Here is a 23,992-nt window from a genome sequence, read left to right on the forward strand (position 1 = left end):
GAAAGCGATCCTGAGCTAGCTGGACCAAGGGTCTGGCTCGCCATTAGGCAGCTTCCTATGTTCACAAAGCTCCACCCCGCCGCCGCCCCCGCCCCCCACACAGACACCTTATCAATCAAGACCAAAGGACCAAAAGACCATTCATATTAAGCCCCTAGGCTAAGCCAGGTGCCTCTGAGCCTAAGCAGAGTCCCTTTGTCCTCCCCACTGAATAGGGTAGGGGCCAGGGCCCACCCCCAGGCCTCCCTTTAAAAAGGAACCCAGCAAAGCCACTGGGGAGAAGGAGGTGGGGCTGTGGGGAAATGACAGCAGGGAAGTGGGGAGAGGGGTGGAGACCACTCCCTCCTCCACCCTCCTTTCCTCCCTTTGCTTCCGTGAAGCCCCCACACTACCTTTGGCTGAACAGAGGGGCCCCCCTCTGCTCCAAGCACTTCAGAAGCATCAACAAAGGAGACACGCCCCTTACTTGGGGGTCTGAGCAACACCACCCCCGCCCCACAACTCCCTTTCCCCACATCCCTCCCACCAGCCGTGGAGGCAGCCGGAGGTGGAAACTCACACGCTCTGTACAGCGAGAGAGAACAAACAACTCATTTAATTGGTTTGTAAGAAAGAAACCAAGTGGCCTTTGGCCGCAAACGTTCCAGTGTGGACACAACCTGGAGGAGGCTCTTTTGTGGTCTCCCAAAGTCCTGGAAGTTCAGCATCTCCAAGCGGAAGAAGGTGGGGTGAGAAAAGGACAAGTTGTGGTGGCAGACCCTCTCTTGTCCAGCCAGGAAGAGGGGACCATCTCGGCCTGCCAAGTGTCCAGTCGGAGAAACTTGCCCCTCTGGACAGCAGCAGGGCTTCAAAGGCACAGCACCACGCCAGCACCATGGCTGGGGCTGCATTCCCACTCCCTAGGCGGCGCCAGCCGGGCGCCCTGCCGTGAAACAGGGAACCCCAAAGGGAGGCCAACGGTGGAAAGGTTATGCTTTTCTCTTCCCCACCAGCAAAAACCCTCCCGAGAGAGAAAACTTGGGAGGAAGAGAGGAAACATTTTGCACAATCCCTGCAGGCGGGGTGGGGGTGGGGAGTGGGGGTGGGGAGTGGTCCTGGGCTTCTGCTCTGGGGAGGCAGAGCAGGAGGAAGAGGCACCGTGGCCTCCTTTGCAAAGCTGCTGCTCAGCCAGGCCTGCAGGAAGATGGCTCCAGAGCAGTCAGAAAGAGGCAGCCTGCTTGACCTTGCAGAGGGCACAGGTTGCCACGTGGCCCAGACCAAAGCCACTTCCAGTGGGGTTCAAACAAAAGCTTCAGCGACAATAAAATAAGACACACATTGTTGCTTTAGTGCTTGAAGTGTCTCAACATTTGAATTTTGAAATCCAAATCAAAAGTTTCGGATCCAAATGCTTGGGTTTTTTGGTTTTTGTTTTTTAAACCAAATCCCACAGGGATGGAAAACTTCTCTGCAACTTTGCTCCTCCTACCACAGCCGGGGCCGGAGGTGGGGATTTGACTCTGCCTCCGATTCCCTGACGCTGCACACTCTTCCCAACCAGGAACAAAATGTTCTCCTTCTACCTGCTGGAGCAGGGAGAGAGGCCAGCAGAAGCCTCCTCCTCTAGAGGCAGCTGGCTGCAAGAGCCCAGCCACGTCCCTTTAGAGGCTCTCCAGCGTGGACTCGGCTCCTGCAGAGGCCCTTCAGCCCCAGTAGCTGGGGGGCACGGGGGCTGTGTTCCAAGAGGGCCGAGGTGGAGACGGGTCTCCTTCCTGCTTTCGGACTCAGAGCAGCTAGGCAAGCACCCAGCCTGGCTGCGGTGGGGTTTCAGCTCCGCTGAGCTGCAGCTGCGGAGGCCAAAACTAGCCAGCAAGCCCTGGGAGGCTGCTCAAAGGCCAGGCCACACAAGGGCCACCCTCAGAAGCCACAGAGCCCACGGAAAGGGAGCCCTGGCCATCTCCTGGTGCCGCAGCATCAATCTGCTGTCAGTCAGTCAGTCAGTCAGTGGGGGAGCATATCAGGGGCACACCTACCCCCAGTGTGTGTGGTGGGGCGGATGTGCGCAGAGCAGTTCGTGGACAGGGTGCACAGGAAGTCCCGCCTCCTGTGGGAGAAGCCAGGGCTACCGCACGCACACGTACTTCCTCCACCAGGCCTTGGAAAGCGCCCGGATGTGTCTGGCGGTGCTCCTCCGGGCCTTGGGGCCAGGGTGCTCCGTATGCCGCAGGCCCACTGTGATGGCCGTGTCAAAGACCTCCTTGAGGTTGTGCTGGGTGAGGGCGGAGCACTCCACGTAGCCCACCGTCCCCAGCTTTGCAGACAGCGAGCGGGCAGCAGCAGGCGGCACGGGCTTCTCTCGGCTCCGGGAGAGGGCGATCAGCACCTTGACGTCCTGGCGCAGGTCCGACTGGGTCCCCACCAGCAGCACCGGCGTGGAGGGGCAGTGGCGCCGCACCTCGGGGTACCACTTCTCGGAGATGTTTTGGAAGGACGTGGGCGCCACCACGCTGAAGCAGAGCAGGAAGACATCCGCCTTGGGGTAGCAGACCTGGCGCAGCGCATCAAATTCGTCCTGGGCAGGGAGAGAGAGTTGTTTCTAAGCAAGCCTTCAGCACTTGGCTCTGAAATAGTCACATGGCTTCTCCTGCGCGCACACACACACCCGCCCTGTTGCTGCCCTAACGATCTTCCTGGATTGCTAGCCCCTTGGGGCAGGGACCTGTCCTTGTACACTTTGTCGAGTTCCAGGTGCGTGAGTGGAAATATCATCATCATCACCATCATCTGTTTGTTGACCCAGCCTCAGTCAGGAAATCGACACACACACACACACACCACACCCCTCCTCCCCCCTTGCACCAAACTAACTGCCCCAGTTGCCTCCCTCCACCCCTGAAGCCGAACAAGAACCCAAAAGGAAGAAACAGAAGAACCCGCCACTCTCGCCACCAGATCTTGACAAAAAAGATACCAAACCCATGACACAAGTTCCCAGGATGACAGTGGGTGCACAGGGTGGGGTCTTGATCCTGCACGGTTCAATTCCATTTTTATTGCCTTTACAAGAGTTACTCTGAACACTTTCTTGGAACTGGAAAGCAACTATCATGTTTCATAAAGAAAAATAAATCAAAACCCCACTTTGCCTGAGGGCAGCTGGTTCATCACAGCTCTGAGCCACATGAAAGGCTGGTGAACATACCTCTACGCAGGTACAGAGCGCCCGCTTCCAGGGCAGGCCTGCACCCCAGTCACTCTCTTTTTAGAAGTAAGCCTCGCCTTGCGATCGAGGGGAGCCAGGCTGGGAGATGCAATGGGCTTGGGTTAGGCAAAGGGAACGTGGAGGCCACCCCATCCCTCAGCAAACAGGCACTGTCTGGGGGCAATTGTGCAGAGTCAGAGCTGCTTAAAGAGAAGCGCTGGGCACACCATGTTTACCCAGAGAAGGCATCGATCACCCTGTCAAAGGTGCGCCTTGCAGGGAGGAGCCCTAGAAAGCAGCCTGCGCAAAGCAAGTTTCTGGCCCTCATGGCTGCCGAGAGCGGCGCCATAGGGAAGAGGCAGGCGCGAGCGGGAGAGCAGCACCGCCGCCCCAGGCAGAGGCAACATCCGGAGAGCCCGTCCTGGCTGGGTCTGGCTTGGCTGGCTCCTCTCAAGCTCGCCCGGCCCTCCGACCAAGCTTCCTTCCTTCCGCCTTACCTGCCCGGCCGTGTCGCAGAGCTGCAGCCGCACCGGGGCGCCGTCCACCTGGACCACCGCTAGGAAAGAATGGAAGGAAGAGGAGCGTTCAGGCCCGGGGGGGGGGCGCCATCCATGCCAGGGGCGACCGCCTCCCTCCAGAGCCCGGGTCCCCCTTCTCCTTCTTCCCCCGCTCCACGTCCGGGACGGGACGCGCGCCCGCCGCCTCCCCGCCAAGTCCCAAGAGCAAGCGCTGCAGACCGAGCAAGGGGCTGGGGTGGGGGTTGCCTCCGACGGCAGCTCGGCGGAGGACGGGGCGGCCGCAGCCCCGCGGCGGCGGCAGCAGCAGCAGCAGCCCGTACCGGAGAAGCGGTCGAGGGCGGTGGGCACGTAGCGCGCCGGGAAGCCGTTGGTGCTGTAGCTGAGCGCCAGGCTGGTCTTGCCCACCGCGCCGTCGCCCAGCAGCACGCACTCCAGCCCGCGCAGCGCTTCCTGCGACGCCCTCCGCCCGCGGGGCCGGTGCGGGGGCACGGGCGGCAGCAGCAGCAGCGCCCCCGCAGCTAAGCCCGGCGGCTCCTCCTGCGGCGGCATCGGGAGAGCGCGCGCTCGGCTCGGCTCCGCTCCGCTCCGGCTCCTGCTCGTCCTTCGACGGGCGGCGGCTGCAGAGGCACCTTCGACTGGGTGTGCTGCGGCTGGGTCTGGGGAGGGCGCGGAGCGCGGGGAGCCTCCTTTGCCTGGCCCCGCCCCCTCGACGGGCAGGGCTGGCCGCAGCAGCCGCGCAGTGGAGCGGCTCAGCCTTCGCGCCAGCCCAGCGGCGGCCTCGGCTTGCCTGCAGCGGTTCGGGCGCTTCCTTTCTCTCTTCCCGCACCCCCCCGAGCCATTCTGCCTGCAGGCTGGCCGTTCGTCAGGTAGAGCTGAGTGGTTCATCGCGCAGCTCTACCTGCCGAATGGCCAGCCTGCGGGCAGCGGGGGGGGGGCGGAGAGCAGCCACCCGAGCTGCTGCAGGGAAGCAGAGGCAGCTGCGCCTCCTTTGGCGCCCCGCGGGCTGGTTCGGAGGAGCCACTAGCTGGTCTGCTCTGACTGGCAGGCAGCGGCTCCCCCGAGGGCTTTGGGGGAAGTCCTGCCCCGCCCCACTAGGGTCTGAGATCCTCGACCCCAGCTCGAGGCTGCGAGGGGCTTGCAAAGGGCGCACTTGAGCTCCGCTGGGTCTCCCTCCATCCAGCCTTGCCCCTCCCTCCGCTCTGGATCTGGGTGTGCACATCCGGGGGCCAGGCAGAGGGGCCTCCTCAGCCCGCCCACCCCCCCGAGGGCCAGCCAGGCCGCCGCACCCCCATCTGGGTGCGCCCTAATCCAGGAGAGCCAGCCGTGCCCGGCGGTCATCATCCCCGTGGGATGCACCAGGGAGCACCCGCCTCAGGGGTCAGCGTCCTGCGTCCTTCAGAAGGACCCCCCCCATCCTCGAGACCACATGGAGGGGGCACAGGGGCACCACGTGGGTGGAGGAGGCAGGGGCACCTCTGGAATAGTTAGTCTGGGGGAGCAAAGTGGGGGCAGAGAACATTGATAATCATCATCATAATTAGGAGGTGAGTGGGAAAGAGCATTTCGCTGCACATTAAGTACCTGGAGAGGCAATTCACAGTGGTTGCTTCTGGGGACCTTCTTCGGGATGTTTGCTGGAGATTTCGACCCTTATTCAGAGAATGGCTCCGCTGCTTCTTCGAAGATGCTCCCCGTCCACTTTCCAGATGGGAGTTTTCTCTTCCTGTCCAAGACCAGGGAGCAGCAAAGACTGGGATGGGGAGAGAGGGCAGTGCCGGAGCATCGCAGAGGAGAGGACCCAGCTCCTGCCCAGAGGGGAAGCCAGGGGGCTGGCCTGGCTGCTGGGGGGCTGGAGGAGCCTGCTAGTTCCCGGGCTGGGCTGGCTGTGGTGGAGGAGTGAGCAAATGGGCTGTGGTGGAGGAGTGAGCAAATGAGGCTTCCTTAAGCAAGGGGAGACTTCAGAGGAGCAGCATCACATGCTAGATTGTCTGACACTTGGCGACCAAGTTCCAGTCTGGAGGATGGGGGGGCACCCACTACCCCTTCAGGTCATGCATGGGTGATGGAGGTGGGGTGATGCTCTTGCCTTGGGGAGAGGCCTTGGAGGGCACTTTGCTTAGGGCCCCCTGGACCTTGGAGCCAAGCCTGCCCCCCCCCCCCGCCAGCCCAGCTGTGTGCTCAGCCATCCACCCATCCATCCAGTCATACCCCTTCCCAGTGCAGAGGGAGGAGCTTCGGATGCTGGGTTCAAAACAAGAGCTCCCTGCAACAAAAGAAAGTCTAGCACTGGCCCAGTCCCCCCCCCCCCCCCGTGAATCCTCTGCTGGCAGGGAGTTCTCCTCGTAGGATGGCATGCAGAGCCGAGCTCCGCGGCTGCCCCCTGCACTCCGTCGTGGCAGGCCTCCACCCCCTTCTTCCCACCTCTCCCTGTTGCAGGTTAGACCCGGCCTCCTGCAGCCGCCGCCACCCTAAGGCCAAGGAGGGGGTCCCATCAAAGCCTCTGGGGCTGAAGGAGGGGGGTCCCTGGCCCTTTGGGCTCGCGGATGGTGGTCCCAAGCCCAGTCCTCGTCCTGCCCATCTCAGTTCCTGCCCTGGGGACTGTTCGGATCTCTGAATGGTGCTGCTCTCCCACCCTCTTTGCCGCCCACTCCCTTCCCCCATCTGGAGCTACCACCCAGGAGCAACTTCTTCCCCTGCTTGGCCTGAGGATGAGAACCAAGAGTCCAGCAGTGTGGAAGGAGACGCCCGAGCAGACCCCAGTGAGAAAGAGAGATTCCCTGGCCGGGGACACAGGTTTGGGGCAGGCCAAGGGGGAGGGGGGTGGAAGAAAGGGCAGCCTTTCCTTTTGATTACGGGCTGTGCAGCCCAACTACACTCTGCCCATGCTTGGGGGTATGTTCATCTTAGTGAGAGACCCCCTCTGGTCCACCCCTTGTCATGGAAAAACTGGAAGCCAAGACTGAGCCAGCACTCTAATGAGGTGGTTCCACTCCAAGTCCATCCGGAATCGAAAATATGTCCTTTCTGAGCCGCTTTTGGGGGGAGGCTCTTCCTGCTTTTCCTAGTGGCCGGGAAACCCCCCTCAGGGCCACACACAGGCCGGGAAAACAGGAAACACCCGAGTAGTTACTGGAAAGTGTGAAGTTGGGCTGGGAGGGGGCTGGGCTGGGCTGGGCTAGAGCAGCAGCTGATCTCAGCAGAAACAGCCCCTCGCGGGATGAGCAGGAGGGGCCCGGCCTTTGTCATCCCTTCCGTTTTGTGGGTCAGAGAGGGGCCAGCGGGGGTCTGCTCCCTGGCCCTGCGCTCTGGCTCTATCCTCATCCCACAGGCCGGACCACTCCCAAGAGAGGCTGTTGGGCAACCAAGAAGGCAGGCCTGACCCCAGAGGGAGACTCGAGTTGCCCTCAGAGCAGCAAGCCTGGCATCCGGAGGCCGTAGGGAGGCCTGGCCAGCGGGCTGTGCCCCCCCCCCTCCAGTGGCACCCAGCCCAGGCAAAGGGAGTGCCGACATCAAAGCGACCACGGCTCCTGCCCCCTGTCGGGCTTGGCACCAAGGAGCAGCCGGCCTGCCTCGTTCAGGGGGGGCATCCGTCCAGCTGAGTGGGGTTCTCTCCCAGCTGATTTGGCCCCCAAGGGCTGCGGGGGGTGGGGGGGCTCCCCTCTGACCTCCAGCAGGGGATTCTTCCTTAGCAGCATGCTTCCAAGAGAGAGGCACCCGCGATGCAAAACCCGCGGTGCTCTGACCCTTGGACTTTAGGGCCAAAGTCCAGGGCTTCCACAGCCCCCCGGGGCCCCCAAATCCTCTGTAGTCTGTCCCAGGTGGTGTGGTCACCCGGCCGAGCATGAGAGTGCTTTATTTGCCGGGGGAGGTGGTGGCTCCAAAAGCCTTTCGGTCCAGGCTCCAACATTACCTCGCTGGATCTCTGTTCAGAGCTGCCTAGATGGGAGGCACTTTCCGGCCTCTCCAGTCTCAGAGACCAGATGTGGAAACACTCTGCACTTGCTCAGGGACACACTCTTCTTGGTTCTGGTATTGCATGTCCCAGGCATGTGGAAGCAGGCCCTGAGGCTGAGCGGGCGTCGTCGCCTAGTGGCCCAGGGCTGGTGCTATGAAGCAAGAAGCTCATCCCAATTCCAGGCTGGCCTCTGGCACAAACCTGCTAGGTGGCCCTCAGCAATCCTGTGGCTAGTCAACCCTGGCCTACTTTACAGGGCTGTTGTGAGGGTGACGGGTGGCACCTTGGTCCACTGGCCAGGCCCTGCTCCTGTGAAGGCTGCAACAGGAGAAGCCGGCCCGGATCCTGTCAGCAACAAGGCCTGCTGTGGATGTGAGAGGAGGCGGCCCAGGGCTGCAGCCGGCTGCTCTCTCCAGCGCGGAGCCGGGCCCAGGCAGAGGGCGCAAAGGCCGTGGGGGGCTGGAGAGGCGAGACAAGAACCCTCGTCCCCCGGGCCGGCCACGCAGGGCGTCAGAGAGGCGGCTTCCTGCCCCAGCTGGCATCCAGGCCTTCCGTGGCGCCCTCTGACCTTGCAGCTCTGAAGCGGAGACCAAGCTCTGTTGAGCGGTGCCGGGGAGGGGAGATGGCCGCTCCCCCTGGACCCCCTGGCAGCCAGGAAGGGGAGCCAGAGGGCAGACGGGCGCAGGGCCAGAAGCAAGAGGAGGACAGCCTCCCTCCCTCCCTCCAGGCAGTGGGTGGGAGACGGGCCCTCTGCCAAGCCCAGGAATTGGGTCATGCTGCCTGCCTCAGAAGAGGGGCCTCTGCCAGGCGTTGCCAGGGCCTGCCACGGAGGAAAGGAGACCTGACCCACATTCTCCAGGCTTGGCAGGCAAAGGCAGCCCCCGAGGGCCAGAGGCCAGCCTCCATCCCGGAAGCTGCTTGCAGGACTGTGGCTTGAGCTGGAGCACAGAGTGCTGCAGGGAAGAGAGGATGCCCCCTCGGCCTCCCCTCTGCCCAGCAGGCTGACACTGACCAGGCCACTTCAGTCGCTGACGCCAGGCGTGCTCAGGCAGGCAGCCCAGCACCAGCTGGAGAAAACCCAGTCGGCAGGCCGTTGGCACTGCAAGCAAGCGACAGCTTCCCAGCCTCAGTTCCCCCACCTGGCGAAGGGGAAGGAGCCTTTTGCTCGCAGCACAGCTGGGGGGGGGGTGGACTGAGCTGCCCGCGCAATCCTCGCCCCAGGCCAGGGCAGCCCCCAAGGCCGCTCTGGGGGAGCAGCTGCCGCTCCCAGGCGCTGGGGCCTGGGCAACTCCAGGGAGCCCTCAGGTGCCCTCCCACCCGGCTGGGAGAAGAAAGGCCAACGAGAGCTGTGGGGCTTGCTTGAGAGGACCTTTATGGGTCAAGGAGCGGCCCCCGAGAGAGTCCAGCAGTCAAGGCGCCCACCGCTTTCTCCTCCAGCAGCAGCAGCAGCAGCAGCAGCAGCAAGGAGACCTGGGTTTTGCTAAGAGCGGATCCGGCAGGAGGCTGGGCCTTCAAGCCTGGCTGGCGTGGCCTCCCGACAAGAGCGGGCGTCCTCCATGGCTGGGCAGCTCACATCACAGGCAGTAGAAGTCCCACTTCTGGAAGAAAAAGAGAGGCACAGCCCACTGAGGGCTCCTCCCCTCACACACACACCTTTGCCAAGGTATGGCTGTGAGAAGGCAAGGCACCTGCACATGCTCATGAGCAGCCCCCATCTTCCCAAGGTCCAGCCTGCAGAGAGAGATCGCTGTTGTCGCCCGCCCCCCCTTCTGCAGATGAGGAGCCACAGCCAAAGGGCTCTGAGTCATCCAGGGCTGCCACAGGCTGGTCCAAAGCGGTGGCTCCCTCCAGCTCCCACCCCCCCATGGAAGGAAAATGAAGCCGCTGCTTAAATCCAAAGGGGGAGGGGGCCAAGGAGGAAGAGGCAGGAGGGCCTGGGCACAGCAGGACGGGGTGCCCACGGGGTGCCCACGGGGTGCTAGGCACTGTGCAGACGGCAAGCCAAGCCCCGTCCCTGCCTAGGGCACCAGCCAGGCTCAGGAGGCCAAGAAGGAGGAGGGGGGCGGCGGGGGGGGGGACGGTGCAAGGTCAGTGGCAAGGGGGCAGGCTGGGCTCCCCGAGGGGCAGATGCTCTCTTTCCAGGGTGGGCTGTGAGCTGGGATCAGCCGACGTCTCCCCAGCATGCCCCCCCCCGCGCCACCTACCTCAGTTTTCACCTCCACCTTGCCTGGCTTCAGGTACTGGCTCTCCTGGACCACAGAGCTGGGGAAGAAACCCAGGCGGGCCGGCTGCTCCCCATAGTAGTCTCCTTGCACCTGTGCAGAAGGTGGGGGGGAGGGAGGGAGAGCCACACCGGAGCCCCCCCTGTCAGTTTTCCTGTATGAGAAGTGCCCCCTGCTGGCCACAAGGGGAAGTACCACCAATGCTCTCCTCCCCTCCCCACTCTCTGCAAGCATCAAGCAGCAGGTGGTAGCTCAACCGGTTGAACTCTTTAGCTAGTGGCTGGTGGTGTGGCAGGCGGGGGCGGGGGGAGGCCCTCACCAGCCTTCTTGGAACACAAGCCCGTGGCCCTTTACCACTGAGCAGTTTTAGCTGCTGCAGTTTTATTATATCCTCCCCCCCCCCGTCCACCCCCAGCAATATTCCACAGGAGAAAAACAGAGGCCAGCCAGGGACTCCGTGGGAGAAGCAAAACTTGAGCCAGGTTTTCCAGCTGGGAAATGTATCCCGTGGCCTGCCCTCATCTGTAGCTTGTGGGAGGCCTCTGGCTACCTGGCAATAGAGGAAAGGCACCCTGCACTCTGCACATGCTCACTACTCCCTCGGCTGAGCTCCAGCCACAAGCGGCCCCACCCCAGAGGCTACTCACACTGCCTGCCCAAAAGAGTCGTCCGCGGCCCTTCAGCTTGGAGAAGACGTAGACAACTTGGCCTCTCTGGATGTGGATGAACCGACAGTCGGGGGCAACGTAGTCTTGGAGGGCCACCGCGATGGAGATGGGGTCTGGGATGAGGGTAGAGAAGGACGCAGGAGACAGGGTCTCAGCCACAGAGGGTGGGGAAACAGCCCCACCCACCCACCCATTGTGTGCTGTCCACGCCATACAGCACATACAATAGCCTGTGGAATTCACTACCACAGGATGTTGGAAGGGCAGGTTTTCAGCAGCTCTTAGTTACGCCTAGGAAGAAGACACTCAAGAGAGGCAATCCAGAGCCCAGCTGGGTCAGAGGTAGCTCTGCATCCTGATTCCCATAGTGGCCCTTTGGGAAGCCCAAAGCAATCACCTCTCCCAGTTCAGCATTCTGCTCCTGAACATGGAGGTTCCATTTAGCTATCCCAGCAAATGGGCATTGAGAGAATCCTCCCTCTCCCTGAATTCGATGGATTATTCTAAGTAGGCCTGTACCACTTTTCAGCCCGCCCCCCCACCACCAAAAAACGGTTCTCTAAACAGCTTACACAGCAAAATAAAATGAAGAGATGGTTCTGTTGTCCTGAAGGGGCTTGCTGTCTTGGAAGGCAGCACAGGGGACACCCCAGCAGGACCCACTGCTCTCGCCCGGCTAACAGAGGAGAGAGCGCCTCCACTCTGGAAGGTGCCTCCTAGCCCGGTGAGCAGGGGCCCCATCCAAGGGGGGCCCCGTCGCATCCGGAGGCCGAAGGCTCCCTCCATCCATCGGCCTGCGACTGGAAGGGTCACCTCGCCTGATGTGGATTCCAAGGCTCCCACCGCCCACTCCTCTGGGCCGCCCCGCCTGACTACCAGATGGGGAGATCCTCGCCCTAGTGCTCAGCTGCCCCAGGACTCCTGGCTGCCCTTGGCCAGATGGGCTCGTAGCCGGAGCTGCCCCAGGACGGGGAGAGCACTCACGGCTGCATTCCGCGTCTGCACACAGCTTTCTGTCCGCCAGCCTGTCCATCTGCTGCCCACTCCACGCGGACCCCCAAAGGGGGCAGAGGAACAGCCCAGCCAGGAGGAAGCACCCGGCAGCCGCAGCAGCCCCCATTCCTGCAGAGTCCAGACGGAGGCAGCCCCGGAGCTTCCCTGCCGGCTGAGAGGGGGAACCGCCCCCCTCCCAGAGAGGCAATGCTGCGGTCTGCTGCCCTCGCCCTGAGCGTTTCTGTGGCACCAGGGCCTGCCCCGGCCAAGTGGCTGCAACGCCACAGCATGTTCGCAAACAACACTCCAGCTGCTGCGGAGCAAACGGAAAAGAAGAGTGTGGGGCTGCTGACAGGTCCGTCCACACGGGGTCCTCCGCGCTTATCACAGGAGAGCCTTTCCCTTTCGCTGTCTCTTATGAACACACAGCGGTGGTCCCTGAAGCACCAGATGCTTCTTGAAATTCGCCAGTGGAGTGAATTCTCTCCCTCCCGCCGAGCTTTGAACGTCAAGGAATTCCAGTGCCACAAACACAACCAGTTGGGGGCAGATACAGACCCAACCGGAGGCCCTTGCCTGGCTAAACAGGAAGCAGGCCGGGCGGCAAGAACAGGCTGGCCCTTGAGGAGACACTGAGGCTCTTGTGTGCTGCTGAGCCGCTCCTGGAAACCAGCCACTTCCAGGACTTCAAGCCCCTAATTCCAAGGGATGCTGGACACGAGGAAGCTCACCACCAGGCTGGCTAATAAAGGGCACACCTTTTGCAGAAGGGAGCAGCCCAGGTGATCGGGAGCCTGCCTCCTAGCATCTGGGGCTCGTTAGTTTGGAAATGAGGCAACTACTGCGGGGAGACATGATTGAAGTGCATAAAGTTATGCTTGGTGTAGAGAGAGTGGACAGAGAAAACGGTCTCCCTCTCTCACGCCAGAACCAGGGGCCCATCCCATGAAATGTAAGAGCAACAAAAGGAGGTATTTTTTCACACGGAACATAGCCTATGGAATTCTCTGCCACAAAATGTGGTGGCTACTAGCTTGGATGGCTTTAAGCAAGGCTTGGACAAATTCATGGAGGACAGGTCTGTCAATGGCTCCTAGTCTGGTGGCTGTGGGCCACCTCCAGCCTCAGAGGCAAGATGCCTCTCAATCCCAGTGGCAGGGGAGCCACAGCAGGAGAGAGGGTGAGCCTCACCTCTTGCCTGTGGGTTTCTCAGAGGCACCTGGTGGGCCAATGAGAAAGAGGATGCTGGACTAGAGGGGCTTCCTTGATGTTCATATGCATGTGCTCTTGTCGAATGGCGGCTCACATCTTCCTGCCTGACCCTCTTGCTCTGGAGCAACCTTGGCAGAAGATGCTCTTCCTTTCTTGAGGCTGGAAGCCACACCACTCATGGCCTGCATCACTGCAGGGCTGCCTGCTGGGGGCCGTCTCCCCTGCCCCCACCCACAGGCGACCCCCTTTTGGGGGCTTCCTCCCAACATACCATTCTGGGGTAGGGAGGAGCAAAGGCACTGCATGCAAATGAGAACCCTCCTGGCTCGGGGCAGAGTCCACAGCCTGTTTCTGGCACACTCACCTAGATGCCTCGGGGAAAGCCACCAGTGGGGCACGGAGGCAGGAGCCCTCCCTTGCTCTCCAACAACGGGCTCTCGGAGGTGCGCTGCCTCTAAACACAGAGGCGCCAGGGGGCTGCCCTCCACAGGATTCTGCCCCTCCTCAGAGAAGCTGTCCAAGAGGGCTTTGTGGCAGCAAGTTGGAACAGGCCAGTGACACCGTGTGGGAAGAAGGACTTGGCTTCATGTGACGCAGTTCTGGAGGGAGGCACTTCCGTACCCCACAGCCCACCAAGAGCAAACTGCCCCCAAAGTCTTCCAGACGCAGCACTGCCCTCACGAAGTGGCCCACAAAGACCTGCCTAGTTGGCCACTGAAGCCAGGCAGAGTTGCCTCCGGGGGACCCAGGAGGGACGCTCAAGCCCAGCCAGTCCTTTCTGGCCAGCAGAAACTGGTGAGACGGCCCCTCCCCCCCCCGACTCCAGTCAGTAAGAGCCCAAGTCCAAGGTGAAAAATAAACCAATGCTTTTATTAAAAGGAAAAAGAAAGAAAGAAAAAGAAAAGCTCCAGGTGCAATGTCTGGCCGCCAGACCCTGGGTACAATGCTTTTGCAAGGAGTCGGCTACACCCTCCCACCAGGACACGCATGTGCACCACACGCAAGCGCTTCATCCAGGCAGGGCCACCCCCAGCCACGGTGTGGGAAAGCAGGGGGACGGGGACACACACACACACACACACACACACACACCCCTCTCTTACCTCACAGAACTCTACACACACACACACACACACACACACCCCAAACCACATTTTGCAGGCACCCACTAGTTGTAGGCGGGAAGCGGTCTGGGGAGAGAAGAGCCCAGGGAGGCGTCACTTCTTGGCGAAGGAGATCTTCATGGCGTTGTTCTGAGTGATTTTGAAGCCCTGCAGGGCATCGCGGGCAGCTCCGGCCTGCACCTCGTTATCAAACTCCACAAAGGCAATGTCGTGGCGGCCGGGCACCAGCCGCACCTCCTTGAAGCCTGGGAACCTGGAGGACGACAGGCAAGGGAAGCTCAGGCTCTCACCCGCCAAGGGCAGCCAACTCTGGGCCGTGGGGCAGGGGAGGCCAGACCCGCCCCACTGCCGGAGGGACGGGCTGAACACGAGGCAGGCCCGACACCTCTCTCCATCCGTCTCAGCAGGCTGGGCTGGGCTGGGCAGGAGAGTGCCAAGGCTTCTCCGGGAGGGAGAGAACTCCTGAGCCAGGCTGGAAGGAGCCAGTCTGTGACCCTTGAAGGCGCCAAACGTAAACTACTGAGTGGCATCAGTTGTGAGGCACATACGCACCCCGAGGACATCCACGCGCCCCTTTCAAACACTCAGCCAAAGGGGGGAGATGAACCTTCAAGCCAGGCCTGCTTGCAGCCCCAGGCCAACGCGGCAAACTCCCAGCCCTACAGCTACGGAGCAAGCCCACTGCAGCCCTGCAAGCGCAGCCCAGCCCAGCGCAGCCCGGCAAGGCCCTGGCGGGTACTTACTGGTTGAAAAGCATGGAGAGCATCAGCTCGTTGGTCTCCTCAGGCAGGTTGGTGAGGAACAAGATGTGATTGGGCGGGTTCTCCGACAGCTGCAAGGGCCGAGAGAGTCCATCACACAAAACGCCGGGTGACTCCCGGAGCAGCCAGCCTCTGCGAGACGACTCCTCCGAAGGCCCCCGCCCTGCAGACACGGCCCCCCCGCCCCCCCCCACGTGTCCCCTCAGCTGCAGCACCCCAGGAAGTGCCACCAAATCAAGGGAGCCAGCAGCTAACCGGCACGGCACGCCCTCCCCCGCCCCGATCTCCAGCAACCCCCAGGCCCAGCCTACTCACGGGTTGTGCTGGAGCCATCTGCCCAGGCAGCATCTGCTGGGGGGGCATCGCCCCGGGGGGAATGGCCCCAGGAGCCATGCCCGGTGGCGGGATCATCCCTGGAGGAGGCATGTAGGGGGGCTGGCCTGGCATGTGGTGCATCATGCGTGGGGCTTGGTTCATGGGGGGCATTCCCTGTGGGAAAGAGCAAGACACACGTGCCTGAGGATCCAGTACCCTCCCAGGCAGGGGCTGCTCTGGGACCCCTGCACAGCCCACTAGGAGGGCCCCCTGCCCCAAACTAGTGCCAGGCTCTCGGGACGCAGTGGGGGAAGGGGTTGATCTAGGAGAGCGAGCCTCCTCATCCCAGGCACAAAGGGAGCCTGACACCCACCGGGCGAGCCCAACCACGGCTCCAAAAGGTCCCCGGCTCAGAGCCGACACAGGAGCCTCCTTGCACGGACACACCCCATCGTCTCCCGAGGGCTGCAACATGCTTTGCTTTTGGAAGGGAGGCAACCCCCACCCCCCGCACCAGCCAGCTCAGGGCACGGAGGCTCAACTGGGCACCTTCCCACTGACCCCCCCCCCACGTGGCCTTGGGGACCCCCCAGGCGCAGAGACTCACAGGCACGGCCCCCTGGACAGCAGGTGCCACTGGCGCAGCAGCCCCCGGGACCTGCTTCTTGACCGCAGGCACCTCCTGGCCCTTGGGCTTCCGCTTCTCCCGCTTGCGGTCCCGCTCCACAAAGGTGCCCTTCATCTTGGCAATGATGTCAGAATCAGACTTGGCATACTGGATCCTCTGCCGGGGGGGGGGGGGAGAAAGCAGCCCCCAGTTATGCAAGAGGGTGGAGCTGCCTCATGCACCACCCAGTGAGGGGGGCTCAGGCGCAGCAGCCAGGCCTGCCAGGACCCTCCGTGCAGGCTCTCCTAGCCTGGGCCAAGTCCGCAACTGTGGGACAGAAAGGGCGCAACGAGGCTCCCAGAGGACGGAGAGGCCTATCCACGGCTCAGAGCGGAATGCCAGCTACGTGTGCATTGTGTCGCAAAGGAGTCCAGAGAGGCTAAAAAGGAACGGAGGCTCTAACCAGGGACCCACGTAACTGGCACCTGGGTATTCGTGTGCAGTTAAAATTCAAGACGCGTCCTCCAATGGTCCCTAAAGCGCACAAATGTGTCCCATAAGAGACGCATCTGCTCTGCACCAGCAAGTAGTCCAGAGAAGTGTTCCCGCTAATCTTGTTCATCTGTGCAAGGAATGCGTTTTCTTCTGGGCGGCAGTAAGCAGGCAGTGCGTGCACACCTGCATTCAGAGTGGGGCCTTCCTGATTCAGCCCGAGTGGGATCTAAAGTTAACTGCGCAGACATTTAAGAACTTCTGTGCACACATGCGGGTGCACACCTTAGAGGGAACACTGGTCCAGAGTGCAGCTGTGCTGCTCCCAGCAAAGAGAGCTCCTTCCTCCGGCCTTCAAGAAACTGCTGGGCTTCTTTCGTAAAGTGCAACTTTATGAACACGACAGACATTTATATATCGCTTTTCAACCAAAGTCCCCAAAGCGGTTTACACAGATGTAAACAAGTAAATAAATGTCTCCCTGTCCCCAAAGGGCTCACAATTGGGAACTTTCCTTCTCAGCCCACCAGCAGCCCATCCCGTGCAGGCAGCGTTTGCCTGGCAGCGACACTCACCATGGGCTTGTCATAGAACGGGAAGCCCTGCATGGATCGCAAGGCGTTGGTGGCGCTGCTGATCTCCTTGAAGATGACAAAGGCCTGACCCCGCATCTTCAGGCTCCGGGACACCAAGATGTCAAGGATCTGGCCAAACTGGGAGAAAATGGCGTAGAGGGACTTCTTCAGTTCTAAAAGGGGGTGGGGGGAAGGAAAGAAAGTGAAGCCCAAGATGGAAAGAAAGCCGGACGTACAGCTGTGCTGGCTTCTGCCCTAGAAGCCAAAGTTGTTTTCATTCGGCTGGATGGTTTGGCACGGCCTGAACTTCTGTGGTTGGCAGCAAACCTTAAGGGAGACCACAAACATTCCCGGGGTGTGTGTTTGTGCGCTACGGCTCAGCAGCAGAGCACCTGCTTTGCAGGCATGAGTCCCCAGGGCTGGCAGGGCTGGCAGGGCCCCTTGCTCCAAGGCCCTGGAGGGCTGCTGCCAGCCTGGGGCAGAGGGAGTGTTCACTGCCGCCAGCCGTTCTCCCAGGGCAACGTCCCCTCGAGGAGGAGGGACACGTGCAGCCTGCTGCGCTTGACCGCAGCACGAGGGCAGGGCCAAGAAGATGCGCTCCCCCTTCCCCCACCACACGCAGCGCGCCGGGGTCCTCACCATCCTTCTTGATTTTCTCGTTGAGGTTGTTAATGTAGATCGTGTGGTTGGGTCGGGACTCCGGGACCGCCATGGTGGCCAACTCTGCAGGAGGAGAAAGCGGAGGAGAGGGAGCCGGTGAGAACCACCGGGAGCAAACGAGTCAGGCGAAGGGCTGCCCCCAAGAAAGGGCGCCACGGGGTGGGAAGCGCAGCCAGGCAACGGCCCTCCCCACTGCCAAGGCGGCCAGCACAGACCCCTCCAAGGCAGGCGGCTCAGTCCGGAGCAGACCCGCCCCCTCCCCATAACAACAGCCCTGCGGGGCCAGGCCCAAGGAAGGCCATCTAGTCCAGCCGCCTCTTGCCCACAGTGGACCCCCCACCAGAGGCTCCTGGGAAGCCCACAGGCCAGAGGGGAGGCAGCAGGCCCTCGCCCCGATGCTGCTGCTGCTGCTGCTCCCTAGGGGCGTTTTGCCTCCGGCGGCAGCTGGCCTAGAGTCGCCAGCCGAGGAGCCACTGAGGGTCGCCAGGAGGGCTCCCCCCCACCCCACTCCTCCTCCTCCTCCCCGCCCCAGGCCCTCCTCTGCACACCTTGCGCTCAGCCCCCAGGCCAAAGAAAAAAGCCCCGGATGTGGAGACCCAGACCAAGAAGGAAGAAGGAGCCCGGCTGTTCGCTCTCCGGCTGCCGGGATGGGGGCGAGAAGGCGGCCTGCTCAAGGCCCAGCCCTCGCCCCGCGATCCCGCAGGCCCACTCGCCCCGATGGGCCCCCGAGCACCGGATCACTCACCGATGGAGCGCAGGCCCAAACCAGGCGGCGGCGGCGGCGACACAGGGCAGCGCTGGGTGCGCGCGGGTAACTAAGCCACACCCCTCGTTCGGACTCGCCAATCACAGCACGGTCGCCCCTTTCCCCCCACCCACCGAAACCCTTGCTACCCAATCGTGGCGTCGGCTTCGCATCTTTCTCCACCCCCACTTCGCCTTGGATTGACCAAGCAAAGGGAGAAAAGCCCGCTACCCGATAGGACCAAAGAAGCCGTCACTCATCCTAGACGCCGCAGTCCGTTGGCTAACGCATTATTTAGCCAGCGCCTATCAAGCTGTTCCTCCCCGGAAGAGGCAGGTGAAACGAGTGGTCGCCCAAGGATGACGTCAGGGGGCGCCACTTGAGCGGCGCGCGGCGGCGGCCACTGCAGCGGCGCTTCCCCGGGGTTCGTGGTGACGTCACGGAGCGCGCCCTCTGATCCCGTTTGCCCAGATGGAGGCCTTTCCCGGCGTGACCTTTGACCTCGGAGACGCGTGGCCTTTCCCAGCCTGCCCCGGCCAAGCTGGCTGTGATCTCTGACGCTTCGTGGCCACCGGTGGAAAAATGCCCCGAGGCCTGGGAGAGCCGGCAGCTCCTCCGCCGCCGCCGCCACCCCCTCCTCCGCCCCCGCGTCCCCCCCAGCTACCCCTGAAAGCGGCGCTGGAGCAGGCAGGCCCCGGGGAGCGGGAAGACGTGCCGGAGCTCCTGAGGCGCAGGAAGGGCAGGTGTGGAGCTCCGCTTTCCCCTTCGGTGCTCTTCTCCCTGGGTCCAAGGCGGGATTCGAACCGGGGTCTCCCCCTCCTAGCCGGACACCAGCCTGGCCGTAATCCTCACTAGCCGGTAGGGGGAGTTTGCTCTTCTCTCTCCCTCACTGCTTGCAGGCTGCCCATTCGTCTGGTAGAGCTGCGTGCTTAAGGTAGAGTAGCAGCTCTACCTGACGAATGGTCAGCCTGCAGGCAGCACGGTGGCTCTCCCAGCACAGCAAGCAGTGAGTGAGAGGAGCAACCCCAGCTGCCGGGAACCAGGGGTAGCTGCGCCTCTTTTGGTGTCCCCCCCCCCTTAGGATGAGCCACTAAGGCTCCCCTGTCAGACTGTGTTGGAGAGGGCTGCTTTTAGGGTACGTGGGTGGTTTCCTTAGCATCAGGCACGGGGGCAGAGAAGTTCTCTCAGAGTTGCTGCCCCCTCAGAACAGACACGCACACCCCTTGTGAATGCAGCAGAATGGCTTAGAGGGGAAGGCTGTAGGCTTCAGCTTGCATTTCAGGTCACTCTGTGAATACAGAGAAAAGAATTGCAGGGAGTTGCTTTGTATGTCCAGGCCCATGTCATTGCACAGGTGACGCATCTCCACAAAGGCCACCCCCTTAAAGCCCCTGCAGCCCTTTGTGCTCTCGCGTTGTTGTGATTATACGGAATGCTCACAAACATCCTAGCTGCTCAAGGGGATGGCAGGCCTGTGTTGTATTGGGTGGTGCTCATTGTGTCTACTTCCACCTCCTTGCCTCTGTTTTAAAAACTGCAGACTCAGCTAGGTGATCTTCAGCCTGGACAGGCAATGTCTGGTTTTGCTCTGGAAGGCTAGGGCAGAAGGGGGGTTCCAGAGCTTTCCTCTAGGAATTGTAAACACCGCTTGACATAACCCTGTGTTTCTTCACTCTGGATTGGTTCTGAGCTTGATTAGGGCCTGCTTGCTTGTTGCATTAGCTGTTGCTGCATTTGAAATGTATAAATAAAATGTTCTAATTGCAAAAGTCTCTCCCGTCAGAATGGGAGTACTTTGCCCTGTGGGTGGTGGTCTATTTTGTCTCTTCTTGTCTCGATTTCCACACTGCTGCATTCTACAGTTCCAGTAAGGCAAAGAGCGCTGCCACCACAGAGGCAATTTCAGCAGTGGAAGGTTTCTCAGGGTCGCTCTTATTCAGTGTTTGGGGATGGGAAATGCCCAGAACCTTGTTAATTATGCAGGTGGAGAAAGTGCGGCTAATGTGAGGCTGTGCCCTTAAGTGGCTCTCAAGGGACTGTTTCCAATCTTGTGCTTTCTCTCTCTGTTCCAGCTTCAGTGAGCATTTCACATGGCTGCTCTTCAACAACCCTGTGCCTTCTTTAATCCAGGAGGGCCCCCAGTGAGTATTAGGTTTCTTTTTTACTGTAAAAGGCGGCAGCAGCAGCATGGGAACTTTTGCAGGGCAAATTCCCCGCCCCCAAACCTATTCACCACTAGCCAGCACAGGCAAGATCAGGTTTGGGATATTGATATATCTGGATCCTCACCCTTCCACCAAGGTGTGCAGAGCTACGTTTTATCCTCCCAACAGCCCCATGAGAGAGATTAAGCCAAGGGCTGTGACCTGCCTGACACCTCCTTCCCTGCCAGTGAATGTTACAAGAAGGGATTTGAACTGGGATCCAAGCCTACCTTTAAGACGGAGGACTTCAAGATTGTCTGCTCCACAGCAGGCAGACCACTATATCCTGAAAATTTGTTTCCTTTTCACTTAAAGTGACTTGAAAGTCAGCTGGACCTCCAGTGGTCAGGAGGAGACTGGGATTTCATGGCTCTGCTTAGGTTCTTGGCTTCTGTAGCTAGCAGAAGGATAAGCTTTGCAAACTAACCAGCATATATGTAAATAGTCTTTTTAGTATATAGCATAACAAGGGCCCAGCAACCCAGCTCTCTGGTTTCCTCCCCCCAGGTGTGGTCTGGTGGCCCTGTGGATGGCAGGTGCGCTGCTCCATCTGCCTGCTGCCGTTTCCTTGGAGAGGATTGTGCAGGTGGCTTTGGAGAAAGGCTATACAGCCCAAGGGGAAATGTTCTCAGGTAGGTGTTCACGGAGGGTGGGCAGGTGGGGTAGCAGCAGCAGCAGCCCTGCCCCTCTTTTGTCCCGGGGTGGGGCAGGTTGTGGAGACTGTTTGGCCCCAGTCTGCCTGACCACAGAGGTCCCGTCCTCCTGCACAAGCCTGGCATGCGGGGGAGGGGTGGGGCTTGCAAAGAGGCTTCTTCTCCCGCAGCCACCACAGTACCGCCTCTCCCCCTGGCCCCCACCAGCTGCCGACATGGCCAAGCTTGCCGAGGAGGTGTTCCCTTGCCAGACAGAGCTGCTTTCTGGAGGTCTGGAGGGGCAGAACCACGAGAGGATCCTTCGACATCTCATGGCCGGCCTTCCTGTGCTGATCCCGTATCCTGCTTGGAGAGTGCTGGGGGGGGGCAGGGTGGGGGGGCTTCTCTTTCCCATTCAAGGCCCAGGTTAGGGCAGCGGGGAGGAGATTAGGTTGAACTGGCCTTGTTCCAAGGGCTGCTCTCTCTGCCTTTCTTCCCCTCCTGCTGGATCTCTCCCGGGTATCCCTTCTGCTGAGCAACTGGAGGAAGAACAGCCTCTCTGGTTGGGAAGGCAGCAGGGGCTGCATGGCGTGAACAAGTGCCTCGTAGCCCAGACCTTAACGCCAGAGCTCAGCTACGATGAGGACTCCAACCATGAGCCCTGCCTCCGGAGTGGCTACAAGGCTCACTGGGCTGTCGCCTCAGGTACGCTTGGCTGCCAGGTGCTGCCCCTCACCCCACCCCTGGGAGAAAGGCTCCCGCTGCTCTTGTGTGTTTTCCAACCCGGAGGCAGTGGACTGGCTTCTCTGGGAAGGAAGCGGGGTGCTGGGCAAGATCTTAGTCAGACCACGAGGTGAACGGAGCCTCCCGGTTCAGTAGAGGTCGGCTGGGTGCAAGAGCAAGAGGAGGTGGCGGCCTCCATGTGGGCTTCCTGGGCACGGGGGGGGGGGGCTCTGGTTGGCCGGTGTAGGAAGCAGGAGGCTGGGCCTGACCCAGCAGCCAGGCTCTTGTGCTCAGGGCCCAGTTGCCTCGGCTGGCTTCCAAGTCGCAAAGCGGTCCAAGGAAGGTGTGTCCACAAGAGGGCAGCAGTCCTCAGCTTAGCCCACTGCCCGTTTCCTCTCCGGCAGCAGCTAGAGTCCTTTGCAAGGGCTGGCGGCAGAGGCAGGAGCAAATCCAAGTGGTGGTGGTCTTCCCAACGCATGAGCCCCCTTCTGCTGCCAGCAGCCCAGCTGCTCAGGCCCTGCTTCCCAGGTACAGTACAAGCACCCCACCCCTGCGGAGTGCCAGCACTACTTCTTGCAGCCTCTGAAGCCCTCTCATGTTGGGGAGGGGGCGGAAGGAAGGAAGAGCAGGATTGCCCTCTTGCTTTCTCCCACCTTCCAGTCGCCGCCACCTTTCTGCAAGAGAGAAAAACAGCTCCTTCGGCTGTAGGCAGAATTGTGTGGCTGTAGGGACTGAAGAGCTCAGGCTGAGGATCCACACGACTCTGCCTGCAGGTGAAGGAGCCGCCGTTTTCCCCTCTTGCAGAGAGAAGGCAGTGGTGACTATTTGCACTTTTGATTGATCCCAGAATTCTCCAGGTAGATTTCAGTACCTCTTTACGCAACTAGAATCCAAAGTCTAAATGTTTACTACGTGAGTAAACAAGTTCAGTTGGAATTGGATCAGCCCCCCCCCCCCCGCCCCGGCATACCCACTCAAGTTGGAGATCAGTAGTTGGTCTTCCATGCATGCACAATATGGATGGCCGGGCGATGATCAGAGAAGGCCGGGAGTGGCCATGGGGTAGCCAGCTGTGGAGCAGGGCCCCTTACAAGCAGCCCAGGGGCAGGAGTTCCAGGGGAGGGGGTCTCGTGCTGCCTGGGCAGGCTCACTGCTCCTCCTCCTCTTCTGCCACAGGAGCTCTGCTTGGTCTGAAGGGCGGCCTGCAGCTGCCGGGCTGCCAGGCGGACAAGGAGATCCCCGGGCTCTTCCACGCCGGCCCGGCCCTCTCCGGCCTCTCCCTGGAGGCTGTGGCTGAGACGTACCTGCTCTCCAAGCAGGGCAAGAGCTGCCGCTACCAGCTGTGGAGCTACTGCCAGGTGCAAGAGAGCAACGCGCAGCTGACGGACTTCAGCCCCAAGCGGGCAGCGGACGGCAAGGTCTACATTGTGCCAGCGGGGGGCGTGCAGGAGGGGCTGTGTGGAAAGGCTGTGCTGCTGCACCCAGCCGCCCCGGGGGACTCCTGCCACTGAGCTGGCTGGGCCCAAGCCTTTTCTCTGCCGGAGCATCATGGGCTCTAGAAGGAAATGGACACACTCCTGGAGGAAGCATTTGGCTGTGAGGCCAGTGAAACAGCATCTCCGTCTCTGGGGGCAGCTGCTGAAGAGGCCTCGGGCTGGCCAGTCGGGGAAGCAGGAGCCCAGACTAGATGGACTTACCCTGGTCCGATCTGGCAGCTGGGCTTTTCTGCTGTTCTTAGCCATGATGGCTAAATGGAACCTCCATGTTCAGAGGCAGTATACCACTGACTACCCATTGTTGGGGTCGGGAGAGGCAGACGAGGTGGGGAAGCACTCTGGCCTTGAATGCCTGGCTTGTGGCTCCCTGGGGGGCACCTGGTGGGTCACGTGGTGGGGCAGGAAGCTGGGTGCTCCTAGGTGGAGCCACCTTGTTTGGATCCAGCAGCCAGGCTCTTCGGAGGGTGTGCTTCTTTGCAGGACAGTTTGTACTCTTACACACTCCAAAGATCAAGCCCGGGGCTCTGAGGAAGTGCATTCTTTAATGCAGAATAAATCTGCCCGAGCCATCAAAAGGCCCTTTCCCCGCCTTTCCGTTGTGTGGGGGACCCTGCTTGTGGGAGCGCTGCCGCTGTCTGCCTAGGAGGACTTGGCTGCCTTTGCTCCAGAACCCTCAGCACTGTTGCTTTCGGGCATCCTATCGGGGTAAAGGGAAAGTGTGCCGTCAAGTCGGTGTCGACTCCTGGCGCCCACAGAGCCCTGCGGTTTTCTTTGGCAGGGTTGACCCTTGCCTCCTCCCACGCAGAAGGAGATGAGGCCTTTCAGCACCTTCCTAGATCGCTGCTGCCCAGTATCGTACCACTGGGGATTCAACCTTCTGCTTGTTAGTCAAGCATTTTCTCGCTGTGC

General features: G+C 61.1%; 4 protein-coding genes across 8 annotated transcripts; 1 reads left to right on the forward strand and 3 right to left on the reverse strand.

Moving 5' to 3' along the window:
* Positions 1–577: 577 nt before the first annotated feature.
* On the reverse strand, positions 578–4,519 carry LOC128333256 (rho-related GTP-binding protein RhoU-like). Its single transcript, XM_053268529.1, has 3 exons — positions 4,020–4,519; positions 3,679–3,737; positions 578–2,551 (listed from the first exon to the last, which is right to left on the reverse strand). Exons 1-3 carry the CDS (start codon positions 4,246–4,248, stop codon positions 2,102–2,104), a joined length of 738 nt encoding a protein of 245 aa, XP_053124504.1. The 5' UTR covers positions 4,249–4,519; the 3' UTR covers positions 578–2,101.
* A 4,489-nt stretch (positions 4,520–9,008) lies between these two features.
* Positions 9,009–12,077, reverse strand: MIA (MIA SH3 domain containing). Its single transcript, XM_053268530.1, has 4 exons — positions 11,529–12,077; positions 10,524–10,657; positions 9,859–9,969; positions 9,009–9,252 (listed from the first exon to the last, which is right to left on the reverse strand). The coding sequence occupies exons 1-4, from the start codon at positions 11,662–11,664 to the stop codon at positions 9,229–9,231; spliced, it is 405 nt and encodes a 134-aa protein (XP_053124505.1). The 5' UTR covers positions 11,665–12,077; the 3' UTR covers positions 9,009–9,228.
* A 1,521-nt stretch (positions 12,078–13,598) lies between these two features.
* SNRPA (small nuclear ribonucleoprotein polypeptide A) lies at positions 13,599–18,229 on the reverse strand. 2 transcript variants are annotated; one of them, XM_053268117.1, is made up of 7 exons: positions 18,029–18,229; positions 17,263–17,346; positions 16,624–16,796; positions 15,557–15,733; positions 14,950–15,123; positions 14,617–14,705; positions 13,599–14,126 (listed from the first exon to the last, which is right to left on the reverse strand). In XM_053268117.1, the coding sequence occupies exons 2-7, from the start codon at positions 17,333–17,335 to the stop codon at positions 13,967–13,969; spliced, it is 846 nt and encodes a 281-aa protein (XP_053124092.1). In that variant the 5' UTR covers positions 17,336–17,346; positions 18,029–18,229; the 3' UTR covers positions 13,599–13,966. The 2 variants fall into 2 exon arrangements, with proteins under 2 accessions (XP_053124092.1, XP_053124093.1); XM_053268118.1 differs by lacking the exon at positions 18,029–18,229 and adding an exon at positions 17,832–18,022.
* A 124-nt stretch (positions 18,230–18,353) lies between these two features.
* Positions 18,354–23,673, forward strand: ACTMAP (actin maturation protease). 4 transcript variants are annotated; one of them, XM_053268116.1, is made up of 8 exons: positions 18,354–18,771; positions 20,101–20,169; positions 20,740–20,864; positions 21,093–21,222; positions 21,499–21,569; positions 21,992–22,115; positions 22,392–22,444; positions 22,764–22,900. In XM_053268116.1, the coding sequence occupies exons 1-7, from the start codon at positions 18,611–18,613 to the stop codon at positions 22,426–22,428; spliced, it is 717 nt and encodes a 238-aa protein (XP_053124091.1). In that variant the 5' UTR covers positions 18,354–18,610; the 3' UTR covers positions 22,429–22,444; positions 22,764–22,900. The 4 variants fall into 4 exon arrangements, with proteins under 4 accessions (XP_053124091.1, XP_053124090.1, XP_053124089.1 ...); XM_053268115.1 differs by lacking the exon at positions 22,392–22,444 and having other exon boundaries at positions 18,357–18,771; positions 21,995–22,115; positions 22,764–23,030; XM_053268114.1 differs by lacking the exon at positions 22,392–22,444 and having other exon boundaries at positions 18,358–18,771; positions 22,764–23,030.
* The last annotated feature ends 319 nt before the right edge of the window (positions 23,674–23,992 follow it).

This window comes from Hemicordylus capensis, chromosome 7, assembly GCF_027244095.1.
Source record: "Hemicordylus capensis ecotype Gifberg chromosome 7, rHemCap1.1.pri, whole genome shotgun sequence".
NCBI classification, from domain to species: Eukaryota; Metazoa; Chordata; class Lepidosauria; order Squamata; family Cordylidae; genus Hemicordylus; species Hemicordylus capensis.